Consider the following 17,819-nt stretch of genomic DNA (forward strand, 5'->3'; position numbering starts at 1 on the left):
CAAAGTTCCATGCACAACATAGCAGGCACCACGTGCATGGAAGTGCACAACATGCCTTCTTGGCATTGCGGCGGGCGGTGCTCTCCCGCCTCAATGTCAACAATGCAGGATGCGCCTGCCAGTGTGGCAGGCGCATCCTAATGTCACCAACGGGACCCCTGCACCAATGGTGGGCGATCCCATTCCACGAAAGGATGGCGGGCGGAGTTGGTCATAATGACCCTCATAGTACGAAATAAGCAATCATAAACAAAAAATATGTAAATACATTTTAGAAATTTAAAAAAATCCAATATTTTTTTAAATAAAATTTAAATTTGAAAACAAAAAGAAAATATTTCTACATTTGTATAACAATGGCTACAACATATTTAAAATATAAAAATGCTACATAAAATGTTTTGAAATATTTAACTTTATTAAAGGTTTTGTCATACATTTTCAAATTTAAACCTATATAATTTTATCATTTTTGTATGTATTACCATCAACTACTAATATGACGTTATAATGTATTATATATTAATAAGACAAAATAAATGTTACAATTCTAAATTATTAATGCACCTATCTTTATAATTATTAACTATGTAATATGTAAAAGATATTTTTTTTAAAAATTTCTCCATCCTTATCCCCTAAAGGCTCAATTTCCAGCTATTGAAAAAACTAGAATTACACAAATTTCAACAATTTCATACCAAAAATGTTATATGACTAAAACACAAATTAACAGAAATAATAGACATATACATTCAAACACACAATATTAAATGATATACCAAATAAAACTAACAAACAATATTACGTACAACATAATTTTCTACATTGATAATTATTACAATATTAAAACAACACTACAAACAATATTTTTTACCTCTGACATTCCTGTTGAGGTTATTTTTGATATCTTGATATTCTTGACACCATTTTTTTTTATAACTATATTTTTTTCTGATATTTTGTCCACATATCCCCCTACATGTGAATAGTTACCAGTAGTACCTTTACACTCGTAAATTAGGCTCCACCACCTGCATTCAACAGGCCTACATATATAAAAGTATTCATACACTTTGTAGTAAATTTATACTCATAAATAGTAAATGATAAAACATTTTAAATTTACTTCAAACTATAAAAGTACATTTACACATCACTACTAACTATAAAAGTACATTTACACATGTAGATTTACTCACATGTAAAGTACCCATTGTGAATAGGCCCCAGGGTATTACCTGCCTCTCAAAAAAACTACAAAGCTCATTGAGCATTTTGCACTGTCAGAAGATAAAAACAGGTGAAAATCTATCTTCAAACATTTTCAAAGTAAAATTTAAAATGTGGACATATAGAAGCACTTTTAAGTGTTGAACATGGTTTGTCCCTTCTTTGAAGCTAAACAATTATGCGTTCATAGAACCAGGAAAAGGATACTAGTCAATGAAACAAGCAACAACATAAACAATTTGTGTATCACATACATTGTCCTCATGTATTGGAGGATACGTAAAACAACAAAAAAATATATCTCTGATCAATATTGACCTGTTGCTGAAATCTAGTTCATCCTATGAGTGAGATTACATCCCACAGCTTGGTGCCCAGTCTCACCGATTGGGTATGAGTTTTACGCCATAGAAGATACACACATTGATTGAGACAATTCTGTAATATTTGAGACTTGAACCCATTAGGGGAGACACTTTTTAAAAAAAAGACATACACGCCTGTACAAGCACAAGTACATATTCTAATTGATTCTCATGCACATGAACATATTTAATCACAGGAATATGCATTCATGCACATACATGGATGTGTGAATGAACAAATTATCCTTTTCAGTCCTTATTTCACCCAGTTCTCCACATGACATATCATACACTCATGCCACCTTCTTCACATCCCTTATCAACTTCCATATCTGGTCCCTCTCTACATACCGGCATCAGAATATCCCTGAGCACATTTTATGGCTGATCCCGCCTTACTCATCAGGCTCCCATTGTGCATTCCTTGCCTTCCAACCCAGGTTCACTCAACACTGTAAGAGCCCCACTCACCTGGACATTTACAGATCTGGTCTGAGTTTCTTTGTACACTTTATGTGGCAGGGTTATATTCCGGGGCCCACAGAGACCCACTGCTTTAATGATGACTGTAATGTTCACTTTACCTGAAGGTAAAACAGATATCACATAAACAAGAGCACTCAGCCTCAGGAGATGAAAATCATTGAAGAAAAGTCATAAGCTTTCCCTATATTGTAGGGATCATTCATAAGAATTCCCCACTCACTGAATGACTACTAGGCAGATTTTATAATTGTTAAAACATACACAAGCAGAGCACTTCATATTTTATCAAAGATAGTAGGACATGTGGCTAAGTCATCCCAGGTGGATCTCTGTAGCAAGTACCCCACTAAGCTGCCCTTCCAACTCACTAAATATCTCAGAGAGAGTGAAAGATATAGTAGTTCACATGCATCTGTGAATAGGAAGGTTCAGGACAGTAGGACCTCAGCCAAACTGATGACAAAGGCCCTCATTACGATAGGTCTATTAATTCCTCTTACCATCAGTTACTGGTTCCATTGGAATTCTGAGATGTATTGGTACACCTTTGACCTCTTAACTTACAATTTCAGATGCTAAAAGATGCCAAAATCTCCTGGCAAATTTGAAGCCCAAAGGACTTACTGGAGTAATAGAATCCAAAATTACAGTCCCTACAACCCAGAAAAAAATACCTAATTTATTTTTGAACTATGAGGGTCCAATTTGTAATCGGCCACATGTTCCCCATCCCTGAAGTTACTGATACCCCTGGTATCAATCACTTGGCGGTAGGCAAAATCTACTCATAATCCACTCATAATGTGGGCCAAAGTCGGGATCATCAAATGACCCTTGCCCTACGATATTCCGGCAGACTGCTCCTCTGTAGTGTTGCCGGCTTATTCTGAAATTATCTACCTGTCCCATGAGACAGGGACTCTCCTTGATGACGGGAACAGAGGCGTAGTTAAGCCTTTGCTAAAAACACACAACTTAGACAGCAATAACATAGACAATTATCCAACAATTATGCTTTTGCCAGTCCTGGGAAAAATCTCAGAACAAATCATGTCCAGACAACTGGCTCTTTACTTTGAAGACTCACACTTCTTGGTACCATTGCAATCTGGCTTCCTCCCTGGCATGGGAACTGAGACAGCACGCGCCCTTCCCTTAGATGAATAAAGATCAGTTATTGACCAGGATGATTCCACCGCTCTTCTCTTACTTTACTTCTATAGGGAATTTGGCCCAGTGGAGCATGCCATTCTGTTTGCAAATTGCTGTCCTTAGAGACAAGTACTGGCCTTGCTTACTTACCTTTTCAACAATCATTCACATGTGGTATTCTTACCTTCTTTTCATACCGAGGCACATATAATCACCTGTGGTTTCCCTCAGGGCTCTTCCCTTTCCCATCACATTGTTCAGTATCTATTTCCACCCACTGATTGCTCTTATTACAATATTTGGCTGTTCTGATGGTATTGCCTCAAAACTTTGAAATTGAAAACAACACTTCCGAAAATAACACTTCCCAGTTAGTTCTAAAAATAAATAATTTCAAAAACAAAGAATTTGTCCCCAAAAATGATTGAAATAAGGACACAGAGAAGGGCATGAAGGGCGTAAGGGTTAAGGTGTCAGGGCATAAAGTATAGGGATGTGGGATTATGGTATAAAGTTAAGGGTTGCGGGTAAAGAGCATAGGCATGTTACCATGACATCACCTTACACCTTTGACTATTACATCAGAAGTTAATACATCTCAGGTTTACATTGTGGGGTCCTTATATCGCAGGTAAGCATATATATATTTTTTTAATGCATTTAATTATCAGTGATGGGTGTTAATGGGTAGTAAGATGCGTTCAGGTTAGGGATGAGTAGTGCGAATAGGTATTAAGAGTAGTAGAGTTCATGGCGGGTGGTGTTACGGTGTTATAGGGTTTGTAGGGTTCTGGAATGGATGGTGTCAAGGGGTAGCAAGGGTTTTTTAGAGTTCAGAGTTGGTAGTGTTCAGGGTTAGCAAGAAGTTTTTTGAGTTCAAGGATAGGTAGCATTAAGAGGTAGCAAGTGGTTTGAAGGGTTCAGGGATGGGTATTGTTAAGTGGTAGTAACAGGTTTTTAGGGTACGGCAATGGGCAAGATTAAAGGGTAGCAAGGGAGTTGCAGGGGTCTGTGATGAGTATTTGCAAGGGGTAGCACAGGGTTTTAGGCTTCTGTGATGGCAGTAGTAGCTCCTTATCAGAGGCTTCAGGATATAGCCCTGCCTTCTGTGAGGCATTACTTACTTCTCCTTGACTATGCAGCTAATGCTTTGGCTGAATATTGTTCATGAAAACACAAGTCATGGCGTGGGGGGCGGTACTTGTGGTGGCAAATGACCATGTGTTTTACCTAGCAAAGGAGTAAAAGGGTAAAAAAATGGAAACAGAAAGGAGATGGAATGAATGTGATGAAATTTGACAACTAATATGAAAACAAAATACAGGGGGAAATGGAAATGGCACAATAAAATAGAATGATCAGAAAGAGAAGTAAAGAAACTAAAAATGAGCAAATTAAAGAAAGAAGGAAATAGAGACAAACAAATACAAACTGGAGAAGAAAATAACAAATGAATGCAGAGCGAACAGAAAAAAAGCATGATGGATGAAATAGAACAGAGAGGCATGGATTGGCAATCCATGTTACGAATTTCCATTAAATCCCCCCCCCCCACACACACAGATCAACAAAACATTTAATTTCTTAAGATTGTGCAAGCTTTAGGGAAAGCAGCCAAGGCACAGAATTAGCATAATAGAAAATCGATGGTAACTTAAAGACTTATAATGTCTCCAGTTCCCCCTACCTTTGGTCATTCACTGCAGGACACTGCACTGTGTGCAGAGAGTCAGTGTGCACTAAAAGAGAGCACAGTATCTGCTAAGTTACGGCACAGTGCAAGAGAAAATCCCATGCTTCAGTACACAGCACTGTCAGTGGTGAGCCATTAAATAGCACCAAAGACAGACTATTTGATGCAATGCAGTGTGTGCGTGTAATAACTGTATGGTTCAAGCAACAAACTACACATGGCAGTGCACAGCTCAGTGTAGAGTGCCACTGTACAGTGCTGGAGAATACAGTGTGCCACTGTACGGTGAAAGAGGTACCCCACGTGCTTCATTACATAGCACTGTGTGAGTGGATTCTCCGCCCACTTTAGGAGATAACCCACATGCTGGACTACATAGCATTGTGTAGTGATGCAATGTGCACACCTACGACCTATGTGCACATGTGCAGAAGACCAGGCTTATTTTTGTTATTGACTGTGAAGCCCTGAAGTGCTTGTGGCGAAGCAAGTGTGGCGGTGTTAGACCTGGCATATTTTGTCGTGCTCCCCCTGTCTTTTTGCTTTCTGAGCTCCCAGTTTTGACTCTGTTTTTGCTGGTTTAGTGCCTCTGCGCACTTTCTCACTGCTGTCCAGTGTTAAAGTGCAAGTGCTCCTATTGTAAATTGTGTTATGGATTGGTGTTTCCATGATTGGCCTATTTGACTTACTGGTAAGTCTCTAGGGAAGTTACCTGGAGTGCCAGGGCCTGTAAATCAAATGCTGCTATCGGCCTGCAGCCACACGAACAGCCTTTCAAAGGGTTTTCAGACCTCCCACTGCAGTGTCTGCACGCAGTTTTTACTGCCATGTTGATGATGATGTGGATAACATTTGAGAGTGTGGGAGGTTCAGTGACATTTTCAGAACTTTCATGATTTTGGTAATGGTAGGTACATAGTGTGTCCCTGATGTTACAACAGAGAATATACATATATTTAGTAGCAGTAGCAGTAGCAGTAAAACGTTGGGTGAGAAAACAAGAACAGAACTGAGAAGCAAAGGAGAGTGCTTAACTTAGAAGCTTGTGGCCTTGATAAAAACTGAGAGAAGGGTATGTTGTATTGCTACTTATTTGGGCTGTTGACCAGTGAGCAGGCTACGACTACTTGAGTGAAGCCGGAATGGCCCAGAAGCCAACTAGTGACCATTCAAGCAATGCAAGAGCTTCACCTTTGAGCAAAATAGTTACGACTGAAGAAGGGAATCATGAAATCAATGTATAAAGTTTTATTTTCTCATTGTCAGGTAGGGAACAATGAACTGATTCGGGGAACCAGTAAGGGGTGAAGTGAACCAGAGGCTGGTGTATGGGACCACTGCACTGCTGTGCACTCTGGGTATCTTGCACCAGGAAGAGCTATGCAAGGTAACTGATGTTATCGTACAGAGACTTGGAATTGTATTGGTAAGGAGAATAAGCACAAGATTCAGCTCAACAACACCATAATATTAGACCTAGGCCACAAGAGACCGCAGTGACCACAGGACAGAAGGAGAGTAAAGAGAGATAAGTCTGAAATACAAAAGAGTAGGCATGAGACAGAGACTTTTTATAATGAACACTCATTGAGGGTATGCTAGGGGTGGAAAAAGGTGTGGCTAATAATGGGTCACCTAAGAAAGTTGACTGTGAACTTCAGTTCACCTGTCACAATTTAACATGATGCCGGCATCTTTAATTTGTGAACTAGATATGTATCTGATCAAAGGCATGGCAGTGGAGAAGGATAGAGTTTTGAGGAAGGAACATTATTGAAGGCAGACACATCTGGTAATCAGGCACGGCCTGTGCCGGGCGTTATACTGGGGCGGTGACGTCAGGCAGGGGAGGGTCAGGGTGGGGGGGGGTTGTAAAATGTGGGATATGGACCATTAGAGGTAAGTACCGGAAAAAAACAAACAAATTTCATTGCCCACGCTGCATCGCCAAATGTGATGCAGCGTGGGCAACGAAATTCGTTTTATTTTTTCAGTACTTGCCTCTAATGGTCCATATCCCGCATTTTACAACCCCCCCACCCTGACCCTCCCCTGCCTGACATCACCGCCCCAGTATAACGCCCGGCACGGGCGTTATACTGCTGTTAATGTCATCTTTGGAGGGGTATTTTTGGTGGCGAAGTGGAAGTTGAATGAGGCGATGCAGTAAATATTGACACAAGTTGGAAAATAGGGCATTCCTGGACCAAGTGCGGGCAGGCTCACTAGCGAAACAATAGGTCCTGATTGAAGAAGGGGCATTAAGTTGATAAGAAGATACAGGGGTCAGTAGGTCTCTCTGAAGACTGGTAGCCTGAGGATGGATGAAAGGCATGAAGCAGGGGAAATGTTGGAGAAAGGGAGATCAATATGTCCAGTAGGGGTGCGTTTTCTGTTTTCTTTATAGGTTGGGAGTTCTAGATCAAAATATGTATTTGTTCATTGTGAAGAATAGAAGCCTTATCTTGCATCCATAATAAATCAACTTTTTGTCAAACTACAGAGCTTGTCCAAATTGTTTGTGTAAGCCCCAGTGTGCCCACATATTGGCATCCATTACCCAGTTGAGTTGGCTTCACGGTCCACACGAAGGTGTGCGTTTCTTTGCCCTGCAAACATGTGGAGAAGAGGCAGTCGCAGCACGGGGTCTCAAACCCACAACAGGGTGGTAACAAATGAGCACTGATCTGAAAGGCAAAGAACAAGAGACTGTGTAAATGTTCACAAGTGCGGTTAAAAGGGTAAGGCAACATTTAACTTTTTTCCATCCTTATGTTCTTTACAATTTGTTCCATATTAAATGTATATGATATGTTGCTTTCTTTCTCTCTCTCTCTCCTCTTTATTCTTTTTCTCTCTTTCCTTTTTCTTCTTAAAAAAAGAAAACCTTTAAAAGCTTTTTGTAATTGTTATAGCTTTTATATCCCTTTTTGAGGACTTAATTTGTATACAATTCTCTTTCAATTTTTATTACAATTTTCTCTGTACTGATGTTTTACTATGTCTATTATATTCAATAAAGCTTTCTAAACTAAAAAAATCAACTAAGGGGCAGATGTCCAAAATAAATCGTAGTATTCGTTTCCTAATTTACTAAAAAAAAAAGGTAAGGCAGTGTACATAAGCTTTAGATACTATGCACAGACGTCAGGCGAGGGTAAGTCCATGGTCTGGGTGCTAGCAGTGCTCTTGCTCACACACTCATATGTAGCTGCTTACACATAAGAGTAGTCTGAGTGGCTGAGAGCCTGCCCCTAAGTGTGCATGTGTAAAGAAGAAGACCTAAGAGGTTCAAGTCTTTATAAACCAGCGACCCTATTACTATTTCTGGGCAAACAAAACTCTAAAGCCTTTTTCTTTCTCTATAGCCCAAATCTGAGGTCAAGTCCCACCTAGACTCCTTCCCCGCTACTTATTCACTCACACTGACTACAGCCCCAGTGGACTATTGCCGCACAATACAATCTGTTTCCACTCATAACCAATACATCTTCAGTTTTCCTGCACCTCAAACATTGAACGCTGTGTGCAGACATCATTTACTCTTTCACCAGGGGTCAGATTCTCACACAACACTGCACTTCAGCCAAAAATGCTGCTCTGTGTTGCGTGAAAAGGATATAGAAGGAGGATGCCATATCTACAGAGATAAAGATTTCTCCTCCCTTCTCCCTAGTGCTGACTCAGAATTTTGCTTCTGAACGCCAGACGCACACCTTTGCACCATAGTGCAAGGGTGTGTGCATGGGTCTAGCATGGGTTTTGTACTGGAAGAGGACCCCCTCGAGCACAGAACCCTATGGGGCATACTTATGAGCCCCTTTGCATCGTTGAATGAAAAATGAGATTCATGAAGACACGTAAGGCCACCTTGCGAGGACCTGAGTGGCTTTATAAGTCTTGAGTATTGTAATGCGGTGCAAATCGCTGTGTTGCGTTACTGTGCAACAGGGAGGCATTGTCATGGGTGATGCATGGGTGTCCCCTGCAACATCCATGGATTTTGATGCATTCACATATTTACAAGAACTTGTAAACCTGGGAATGTGCCAAAAAGATACACCGCCCAAGGAAAGGCATAACAAAGAGAAATATCTTTATTTCTCCTCATTTTTCCTCTTTCTATAAGTGTTGCATTCTGCAGCACACATAGAAAGAGGAGAAAGACTCGCAAGGATTGTTTTAGTGCAGGAAGGTTCCCATTCCTGACCAAAAACAATCCTGCGTGCACTGCAGGCCCCGTTGCACCATGGTGCAAGAGTCCCTGTATTGGTGCTAAGCAGCCCATTGTGCGCCAGTGCATGGAAAGGACAGGAATGCACCATATTGCCTTAAATATGGCACATTCCTATCTTTTCCCAGTGACAAGATGCAGCAAGATGACTTGCTGCTCTGCCCAACTTTTTCATAAATGTGGCCCCATGAGCCATATTTATGGCCAAGTCACGCAGCCTGCTCAGTGCAGCAAGTTACTTTGCTGTGCTGTACTGCATGACATGGAAAAAAGGCAGGAATGTGCTGTATTTAAGTCATTCTGGCACATTCCTGCCTTTCCCCCTGCGCTGGCATCCTTTTGACTGACTAGTGCAAACGCAGGCACACTTGCACCATGGTGCACGGGTGCCTGTGTTGTAAGGACTGTTTTTGTGCAGGTGTCACATTCCTGCACAAAAACAATGCTCTGAGATATTTTCCTCTTTCTTTGTGTGCTGCAGGCTGAGGCACAAATAGAAAGAGGAGAAATGAAGAGAAATAGGCATATTCCTCCTTCTTGCGCTTTACTTGGTGAAGGAATAGGTTTTTGGTGCCTTCCCTGGTCTGCCACTTCTGGTAAATCTAGGAATATGTACAAATCCATGGATGTTGCGTGGGAAAACTCACTCAGTGCCTGTGGATATGCCTTACTGGCGCAGAGTAATGCAACGCAGCATTTTGCTTTGCCTTGTAATACTCATGTTTTATGAAGCTACTCAGGGCCACGGACGGTTGCCTTGCGTGGCTTAATAAATCTCAATTTTAATTTGTGTTGCTCTTGCACAACGTCGCATGGTGAGCAAGAGTGAAGCAAAGGGGCTCGTAAATATGCCCCTATGCCTAGAGTTAGAGTACCTTTAAAACTTTTCCTACTTTGTATGTGTGCTGAACAGTGTGGCACAAATGCAAGGTGGGAAAAGGTAAAAAATGGTTCAAGGCTCGAAATGAAGCTGGGATTTTCCCTCCCACCTGAAGGCTAGTTTAGGGCATCATGGATCAAGGTGCATCGGGCGCAGTCCTACTTTCTTCCTGAAGAAGAGTTTCTATCCCTATAATGAGTCCTCGATTGTCACTGCTTCCAATACTAGAAGGAAAATTGTGTTTACTGCCCCTACTGGTGGTAGAAGTGAATATTGACAGCAGAAGGCTTTTTTGATCTTCTTTGCCAGGATGCCTGACATCTGCAAGACGAAATATGTTGATGGCGTTGGAAGATGCCAAACTATCTTGCAATATACATTTCCTGATCTGAGGACAAGATACACATTTCTTGTTGGGGGACATATGTGTAGAACTTTGCTGATCCCATAGCAGACATAAGGCCTGAAAGAGATATATTTTTGACAGCCATGAGGTTCTTCCATAACTCAGGCTCCATGTGAATAAAAAGTAAAAAAAGACTTATCTTCTTAAGCTAGGGTAAGTGTAGTACCTCAGGATGAAGTGACCTCTAAAAAGACTGGAAAAATAAACTGAAGAGAAAACAAAGTGTAGGTCTAATAATTCCCTGATGCAGCTTGACATACAATAGAAAATGTAGGCAGTTGAAAATCTGAGGGGAGCACTTAGGGGCACATTAGGATGGCAGGGGGAATTGGTCCGCCCGCCATCCCTGTGGAAAACTGGACCGCCCGCGACCTGAGCGGCGGTCCCGCCATGCAAATTATGATGCGCCCGCCACACTGGCGGGCGCATCATGCATTTGTATCATTGTGGCGGGTGGTTTTTACACCAGAACCCGCCGCAATGTGACAAATGCATGTTGTGCATTTGCATACACAAAGCAGCAGGCACGGGGCTGTGCCTGCTGCATTGTGTATGCAAATGCAGGGGGGTACCACAGGTACCCCCGATTTGCACCCCCTACCTCGCCTTCACCATGGGGGCCTGCTACGAGCCCCCAAAGTAAAGACCGCACACATCCTAATATGGTTTGCGGTGTCTCGCAGACACCTTCACTATAGACAAGCACTTTTTCCGCCGGTCGACTTTGCGACTGGCGGAAATGCGGCAGACGGACTTTCCATCCGCTGCAGACCCCCCAGCCATCCTAATGTGGCGGGGGGTCATTCTGTTGAGGATGGCGGGCGGATTGCCACTGCCGGGCCGGCGGTAGCTACCGCCGGCCCGGTGGGGGCAATCCGCCCGCCATCCTAATGGGCCCCTTAGTGTCTGCACCACTTTGGACAGACTTTGGGTCAACTAATGAGGAAAATAGACTGCAGATAGTCTGTTGCTTTGTTAAATGTTATTTGAGTGGCATACTGCAGGATGGTCTGTAAGTGGTTGAGTGGATTAGTAGGTAAGTGAGTGGAAGCATGCATTTTTTACAGAGTGTTTAGTGTGTTGTGTGCCCAATCAGCAGGTGAATGGCTCTCATGATGAATGAATGCAATGAAATGATTGGAAGTGAGCTGAATCTTGAGTGACTCTGTATTTGAGTGAGTGGCTCAAATGAGGAGTTATCTGATGAGTGAGTGTGATAGTGGCGGGGTACCCTTTGAGTGGCTTTGTGTGACAGTGAAGGGATGTGTTGGTGTGTGTGACTGGTGTGCTGCTGGGTGGATAGTGGCAGCAATGAGTATCTTGGCAGGTTTCTGAGAGTACTGAAGTATGACACTTCATTATTGAGTTGATCAGAAGGACAATGAGCAGAGTGATTATGTTCCTGAGTGTGTGTGTGAATGTGCATGTGCTTGAGTGTGTATGGCCTAGTAGATTGGTGAATGACGTTCTGAATGACTGATAACATGAACTACCAGGTTTATAACTCACTCAGTGGGGCTATGAGTGTCTGGATGAGTAAACACGTGTAATAGGGGCTACTGTAACGAGTTCGAATTGTGTAAGTATGACTCAGTAGATGGGTAGCGATGGGTGGAGTGATTGAGGGGTGAGTTAGTAAATAGTCTGTTGCTACCAAAGTTTGTTAAGTGACAGATGCTATGAATTAATGTATGTTGCTGAAGTTAGTAAGTGATTTCCCATTGCCTAGTTTAGCTTTAGCCATCCTAAGATGCACACCTCTTGTCATGAGCCATTTCACCCCACTCCCTCTTTATCTCTACTCCTCTGCTGACCCTTGAACAATAAATGCCAGGTATATCTTCTCTCCTCAAGGTCACCTGAAAAGACACAGCTCCTTACCCCTTCTTCCCCTTTCTCCAACTCACATTGATGCAGTCATGCAAGTAGTTAAAGACTGTGGCCTTGAGGGTGAATGTCTCTCCGCGCACCACAGAGGAGGGTGATATCAGCTCGACGAAGAAGGGCTTGAAGGTCTTCACGGACACTGTCGGCGAGAGCCCGAAGCCAACCTCTGATGTGCAGAAGCTCATGGCCTTCCACTCAGTAATGGAATCTGGGAGAGTGACAGAGAAATCCTGATGCCCTGAAGGTCTGGGAAAGTGGGAAGCACATGCAAGAAGAGCCAGGAACAAAAATAGAAAAATCATTGAGAGGTGGAAGCAAAAGACAATCAATATGAAGTGTGCATCCAAGGCAGCGTGAATACATTCTGGAAGCCAAGAGATCGGCCATGCCAGACAGGAGCCAAACATATGAGACCAATCTAGAGGATGGGCTGGTCCATGCACTGGTTATTAATGAATAGTATGATCTGGATTCCAATGTATTCTGGGCTCCACCAATCCTTAATAAGTGACACATATACATGGTACATAGTATGGTCACTTTATAGTACTTCAACAAGACGTGGTATACTCAAACGATTATTGAAGAAACTCCAGACTCTCCAAAATGCCAACAAACTCTTACACACTTACCAACATCCTTACTCACAATTCATGACCCCCTTTCGCAAGTGATGGTGGTTTGGTTTCCTGATTTCCTGGTTTGTGGCAATTGGTCCCTTTCACACAAATCCGCCCTTTGTCCACAATGCAATGCTCCTCATCCAATCCACAAGACAAGAGGGGGAGCGACCAGTCGTCATGTACTCACCTTTTTCTTGACAACGGGATATCACCTGGCTGATTCTCAGTGGTCTGTTGGCTTTTGCAATTGCGTTTCGCAGGGGCAGGAACACTGGGGCCGCGGTTAAACTACGCACAGGTCAGTGGACATTTTTCATCATCTCAGTGCAAGTGAAAACTGTTAGCAGGAAAGACCAGCTGAATCGAGAATCCCATGAGGAAAAGGACCTCGGGCCCCCTTGATGTATTTCATGGCAGAAGGAGTATTCTCCCATGTCCTGTCGGAGGTCTTTACGTTGCCAGGCCAAGACTACTGTGCTTGCCAGATTTATAAATGACTGCCGAGCTGGCGGACAGTTATAAAGGGATTTGCAGGAACGACCGTCACAGCAGTTCCTGTCAATGCATTTTACTGGTTACTCCAGGGCTGTGTCACAAGATTGCAGCCCTGTAGCGAACACTATTTATTTCTCTTTTCAAAAAGAAAATCCTGAAACAGGGCTTTCTTTTTTAACAAAAAAAGGTAATGCTCCTTTTACACAATGGGAGGTTTCTTCCATAGTTGAAGGGCCATTGTAATTGTTTTACTGTTCCTGGTTTTAAGAAACAGTACAAAATTAATACATATACGCCCATTTAAATTGGGCGTGCGGGCATTTGGCCATTTACCAAATGGTCCTGACACCCCAGGGCCATCCAAGGGGATTAGTCATTTTAGAGACAGAGTGATTAACCCTAAGATCGACCCGAATATAAATACGGTGTGAGGACCACATTTTTGGAGGTAAGGATACTCCGTCTCCGTTGTGATGGAGTATTCCTACCGCCAAAACATAAATCGGGTCCTTAGTATTCTCAGGGTCACATTCGGGGCCGGACTGGGAACCAAAGCCAACCCTGACAAACTGCTCGGTCGGCTGCCCTGGGTGGAGAGGGCCTGAGGCCGAGATGTTCACCAGGGCCGGTTTCATATGATGTTGTTTTAGGGGACCGATATTGCCGCCCCCAGTAACAAAAACGGCCCCTCATTAGCTCAAAACCAGCCCCCACCCTGGCGGCCCACCGGGGAAATGCCCGGTGCCCACTACAGTCAGTCCAGGCCTGGTCACATTCTCCTTTCCGGGGCCACTTACTCATAATGCCTGGATTCAAGGATGAGATAATGGACAGAATCCATAATTCTGACCCTGGTAACTCGCTACTTCCCTCTGAATTCTGGATAACTCGTAAGGAAGCCCTAAGCTTTCTACATTAAAATTCCTATGTTCTGGGACATATTTAGTATGACTTGCCTGAGGCATTTCATTAGCTCTCACCCATCACATCCCACTCCTATCACACACAACATCTTCAACTCACATACTTCTCCAAAACCTCATGTAGGCTCTGCCCTGTAGTTGCTCCTAGGCAAGGCAGTAGGGTGCAGTATCACACAGGTGGCAGTGTCGTACATACAAATTAATGATAACAAAGGATAGCTAGTTTTTAAATTCACTATTTTCTTTACCATTTAACATTTTTTTTTTTTTAAATTGCACTTCTCAAAAAAATCCTTACAGTTCAACAGTCATGTACAATATTCGATGCAGACTTTTTAGGAATAATATCAATTTGATTGAACCAGTTGTTTAGCAATCTCAAGATTAATTTTGTTGGGTTTCATAGAAATATAGCTGAATGGCTGCATTGAAAGAAAGAAGTGATATAAATGAAAGGGTTTCTAGGCTGACTCTTTTCTGCCTACTCTTAGCACCATCAATACTTCCTGGTCTCCAGGTAGATACTTTCCTGTCCTACAGTGGTATAGTCAAGCTGTAGCTCCTGCCCTACAGTGCACACTCCCCTCCTTAGAACATCTGGATCCTCCCCCTCTCTTTACCAGAAAAAAACAGCCAAGATGTGTTAGAAGCCAACTTTACTGCCCCATGCTAAATACCCTCAAGCAGACCACCAGGATCTTGAAAGGGCAGGCAGCAATGACCCTCCAACAGAGAAAAGCAGTACAAATCTCACCCAATACACTGCAGATCCCAGATCCATGTCTCCGGGAAGTACTGCATCACTTTGTCCCGGACGCTGGGCTCAGGTGCTCTTAAGTTTTCCATATTTGACCCTGAAAAAATAATAGAAAATTGGAAAGCTGTAGTCATGAGGGGCAATTACCTAGCCACATTGAAGCCTGCTATACACATTTCAGTGTAAAGTAGAAGGATAAAAAGCAAATGCTCTGGCTTTACACTGTACATTACAATTGATCTATAGAATTGCCAGGGATAGTCTCTATCCCATGCAGTGATGCAGTGAGCTGGGAAGGCACAAATGGCTGGGCATGTCTCTAATCTGTGCAGTGATGCAGTGAACTGGGAAGGCACAAATGGCTGGGCATGTCTCTAATCTGTGCAGTGATGCAGTGAACTAGGAAGGCACAAATGGCTGGGCATGGTCTTTATTCCATGCACTGATGCAGTGAGTTAGAAAGGTACAAATAGCTGAGCATGCTCTTTATTTCATACAGTGATGCAACGACATAGGAAGGTACAAGTGCCTGGGCATCTTCTTTATTCCACGCAGTGATACAATGAGATAGAAAGGCACAAATGGCTGGGTGGGGTGGGATCTCTTGGGTGGGAGTTTAAAGGATTACTGCGACTAGTCGATTATAATTGTGACTTTATTCAGTATACAAGTATACAGTTTGTACATTGATATTGCTAATAATGATGCACTTCATGTGGAGTGGATTCACTCAATATATGCTTTGATCCAGGACATTTGCAGGATTAATGCTATCTTGTCATTGGAAATTTAAACAAAATGATTACTATCGACTGTGTACACTTGTATATTATCTGCAGTACTCAATAAAAATATAAAAAAAGAAAGACACAAATGGCTGGGCATGTTCTTTATTCCATGCAGTGATACAGTGGTATGGAGACATAGGGGGGCCTATTTTGACCACCCTATTTTGAGTTTGGAGTCAGATCGCTGCAGGCAGACTGTAACTGTCGGGGATCAGCTGGTGTGAGGCAGCTATATGCTGGTTGGGCCGTTGCGGCACCGCTAAGCGCATTGTGAATTTCCTCAGTGCAGCCTTTTCATCGTGGTGAGCCGGCCATGAAAGGCTGGCAGTGAGGGAACTAACAGGGCCCCCTGGTGCCTCAGGCCACGTAGATGCATGTAGTGGGGGACATGTTGTGCTCCCCTGTGTGCATGCACTCCCTTTCCTGCAGGGCATGGACTGCAGAGTCCGTGCCATGCAGGAACAGGCTTTGGTGCTCCCATTGCGTTGCCTTTTTCGAAGGCACCGCAGCGGGACCGCTAAAGGACCACCAGCCAAACAACGACAAATCTTGTAATCTGGCGGGCGCAGATAGACTTTGGCCTTGTGGGAGTGGGGCGGCAACGTGGCGGCCCTGCTCCCACACCGCCAAAGTCATAATCAGGCCTGTCGAAAGTTCAGGGCATTCTTTATTCCATGAGGTGGTACTGTGAGAAATGAAGTTTGAAATATCTCGGTATATTCCTTATCTCATAGAGTGAGATATGTAGACAGAAATGTGGGAGGATGTTCCTTATTCTAAGCAGTGATGCAGTGAGACAAGAGGGTTGAAGTCTCAGTGGATTTTCTTTTTTATACAAGGATGCTGTGAGAAAGGAAGAATGAAGTGTCAGGAGATGTTCTTTGTTCCATGCAGTGAAAGGGCTTTCTCCATCTATGAAAGTGATAGAGTGTGATAGGTGGTTGAAATGCAGGGTTGTTCTTCATTCAATACAGAGCTGCTGTGAGATAGGTAAGTTGAAGCCTCACTGGAATGTTCTTTGTTGATGCAGTGAGATGGGAAGCTTGAAACATCCAGGAGGTTCTGCATTTCAGACCATCATGAAGTGACATCGGTACAAAAGGATCGGGAGATCGTATCATGCAATATCAAATATAAATATTTTGATATCATATTATCATTGACAAAATATCGAGGGACAAAATATCAAAAGGTAATGGCATATAGAGGAAGTATAGATGTACTATTCTTAACTCCACGTATATCTTCAAGATGCATAGATGCATGGACATCATTTTGGGGTCACCAAAATGAAGGTGTGCACGTAAGTGCTAATGATAGAATGAGTGTGAATAAGTGAATGTAAGTGAGCATGTGCTGTTATGCTTGCAGATCCGCTGTTGGGCTTGGCAAGCTTCTTGGCTTACAGAAGCACCCTTGACAAACTGTTGGGACTAGAATACTGGAGTCAATACTTGCATATGGGATATCCTTGACAAAATGCTACTGCTGGCACTCTGCAGGTAATTTTTGGCATGGAGCACCCATGACAAAATGCCAGCGCTGGCCTCCTGGAGGAAATTATTGGCATAGTTGCCACCTGTGCCAAATTGCTGGTGAACGCACATTGGAAGAAATCCTTGGCATATGGAAAGACAACTGTGGCAATGTCATGGGGCCTTCCATGACAAAATGTCGTCCTTGACAATATACATAACCTTTGACATAAAGGACCTCCATAGTGCAAGAGAAGCAGTATTGGGAAAATACTGGCATATTGCATGTAATGTTTGGACAAAAGGAGCCACCATTGCAAAATGCTGGTCCTAGCAATGGAGGTGATTTAGACATAAGGGGGCACCCATACAACATTAACCCCTTGGACGCGGCAGTAATTCCGCAATGGCGCTCGGGGGTG

At 43.0% G+C, this 17,819-nt stretch overlaps 1 protein-coding gene across 1 annotated transcript in view; it reads right to left on the reverse strand.

Moving 5' to 3' along the window:
* Positions 1-17,819, reverse strand: part of LOC147706476 (alpha-2-macroglobulin-like protein 1) — a 312,029-nt gene that overhangs the window by 151,949 nt on the left and 142,261 nt on the right. The window contains exons 19-22 of the mRNA XM_086929615.1: positions 15,132-15,231; positions 12,357-12,582; positions 7,490-7,616; positions 2,070-2,182 (exon numbers count right to left, since the gene is read on the reverse strand). Of these exons, the coding sequence (XP_086785741.1) occupies positions 2,070-2,182; positions 7,490-7,616; positions 12,357-12,582; positions 15,132-15,231 (566 nt within the window). The remainder of the gene's footprint in view (positions 1-2,069; positions 2,183-7,489; positions 7,617-12,356; positions 12,583-15,131; positions 15,232-17,819) is intronic.

Source organism: Lissotriton vulgaris, chromosome 7 (assembly GCF_964263255.1).
Source record: "Lissotriton vulgaris chromosome 7, aLisVul1.2, whole genome shotgun sequence".
NCBI classification, from domain to species: domain Eukaryota; kingdom Metazoa; phylum Chordata; class Amphibia; order Caudata; family Salamandridae; genus Lissotriton; species Lissotriton vulgaris.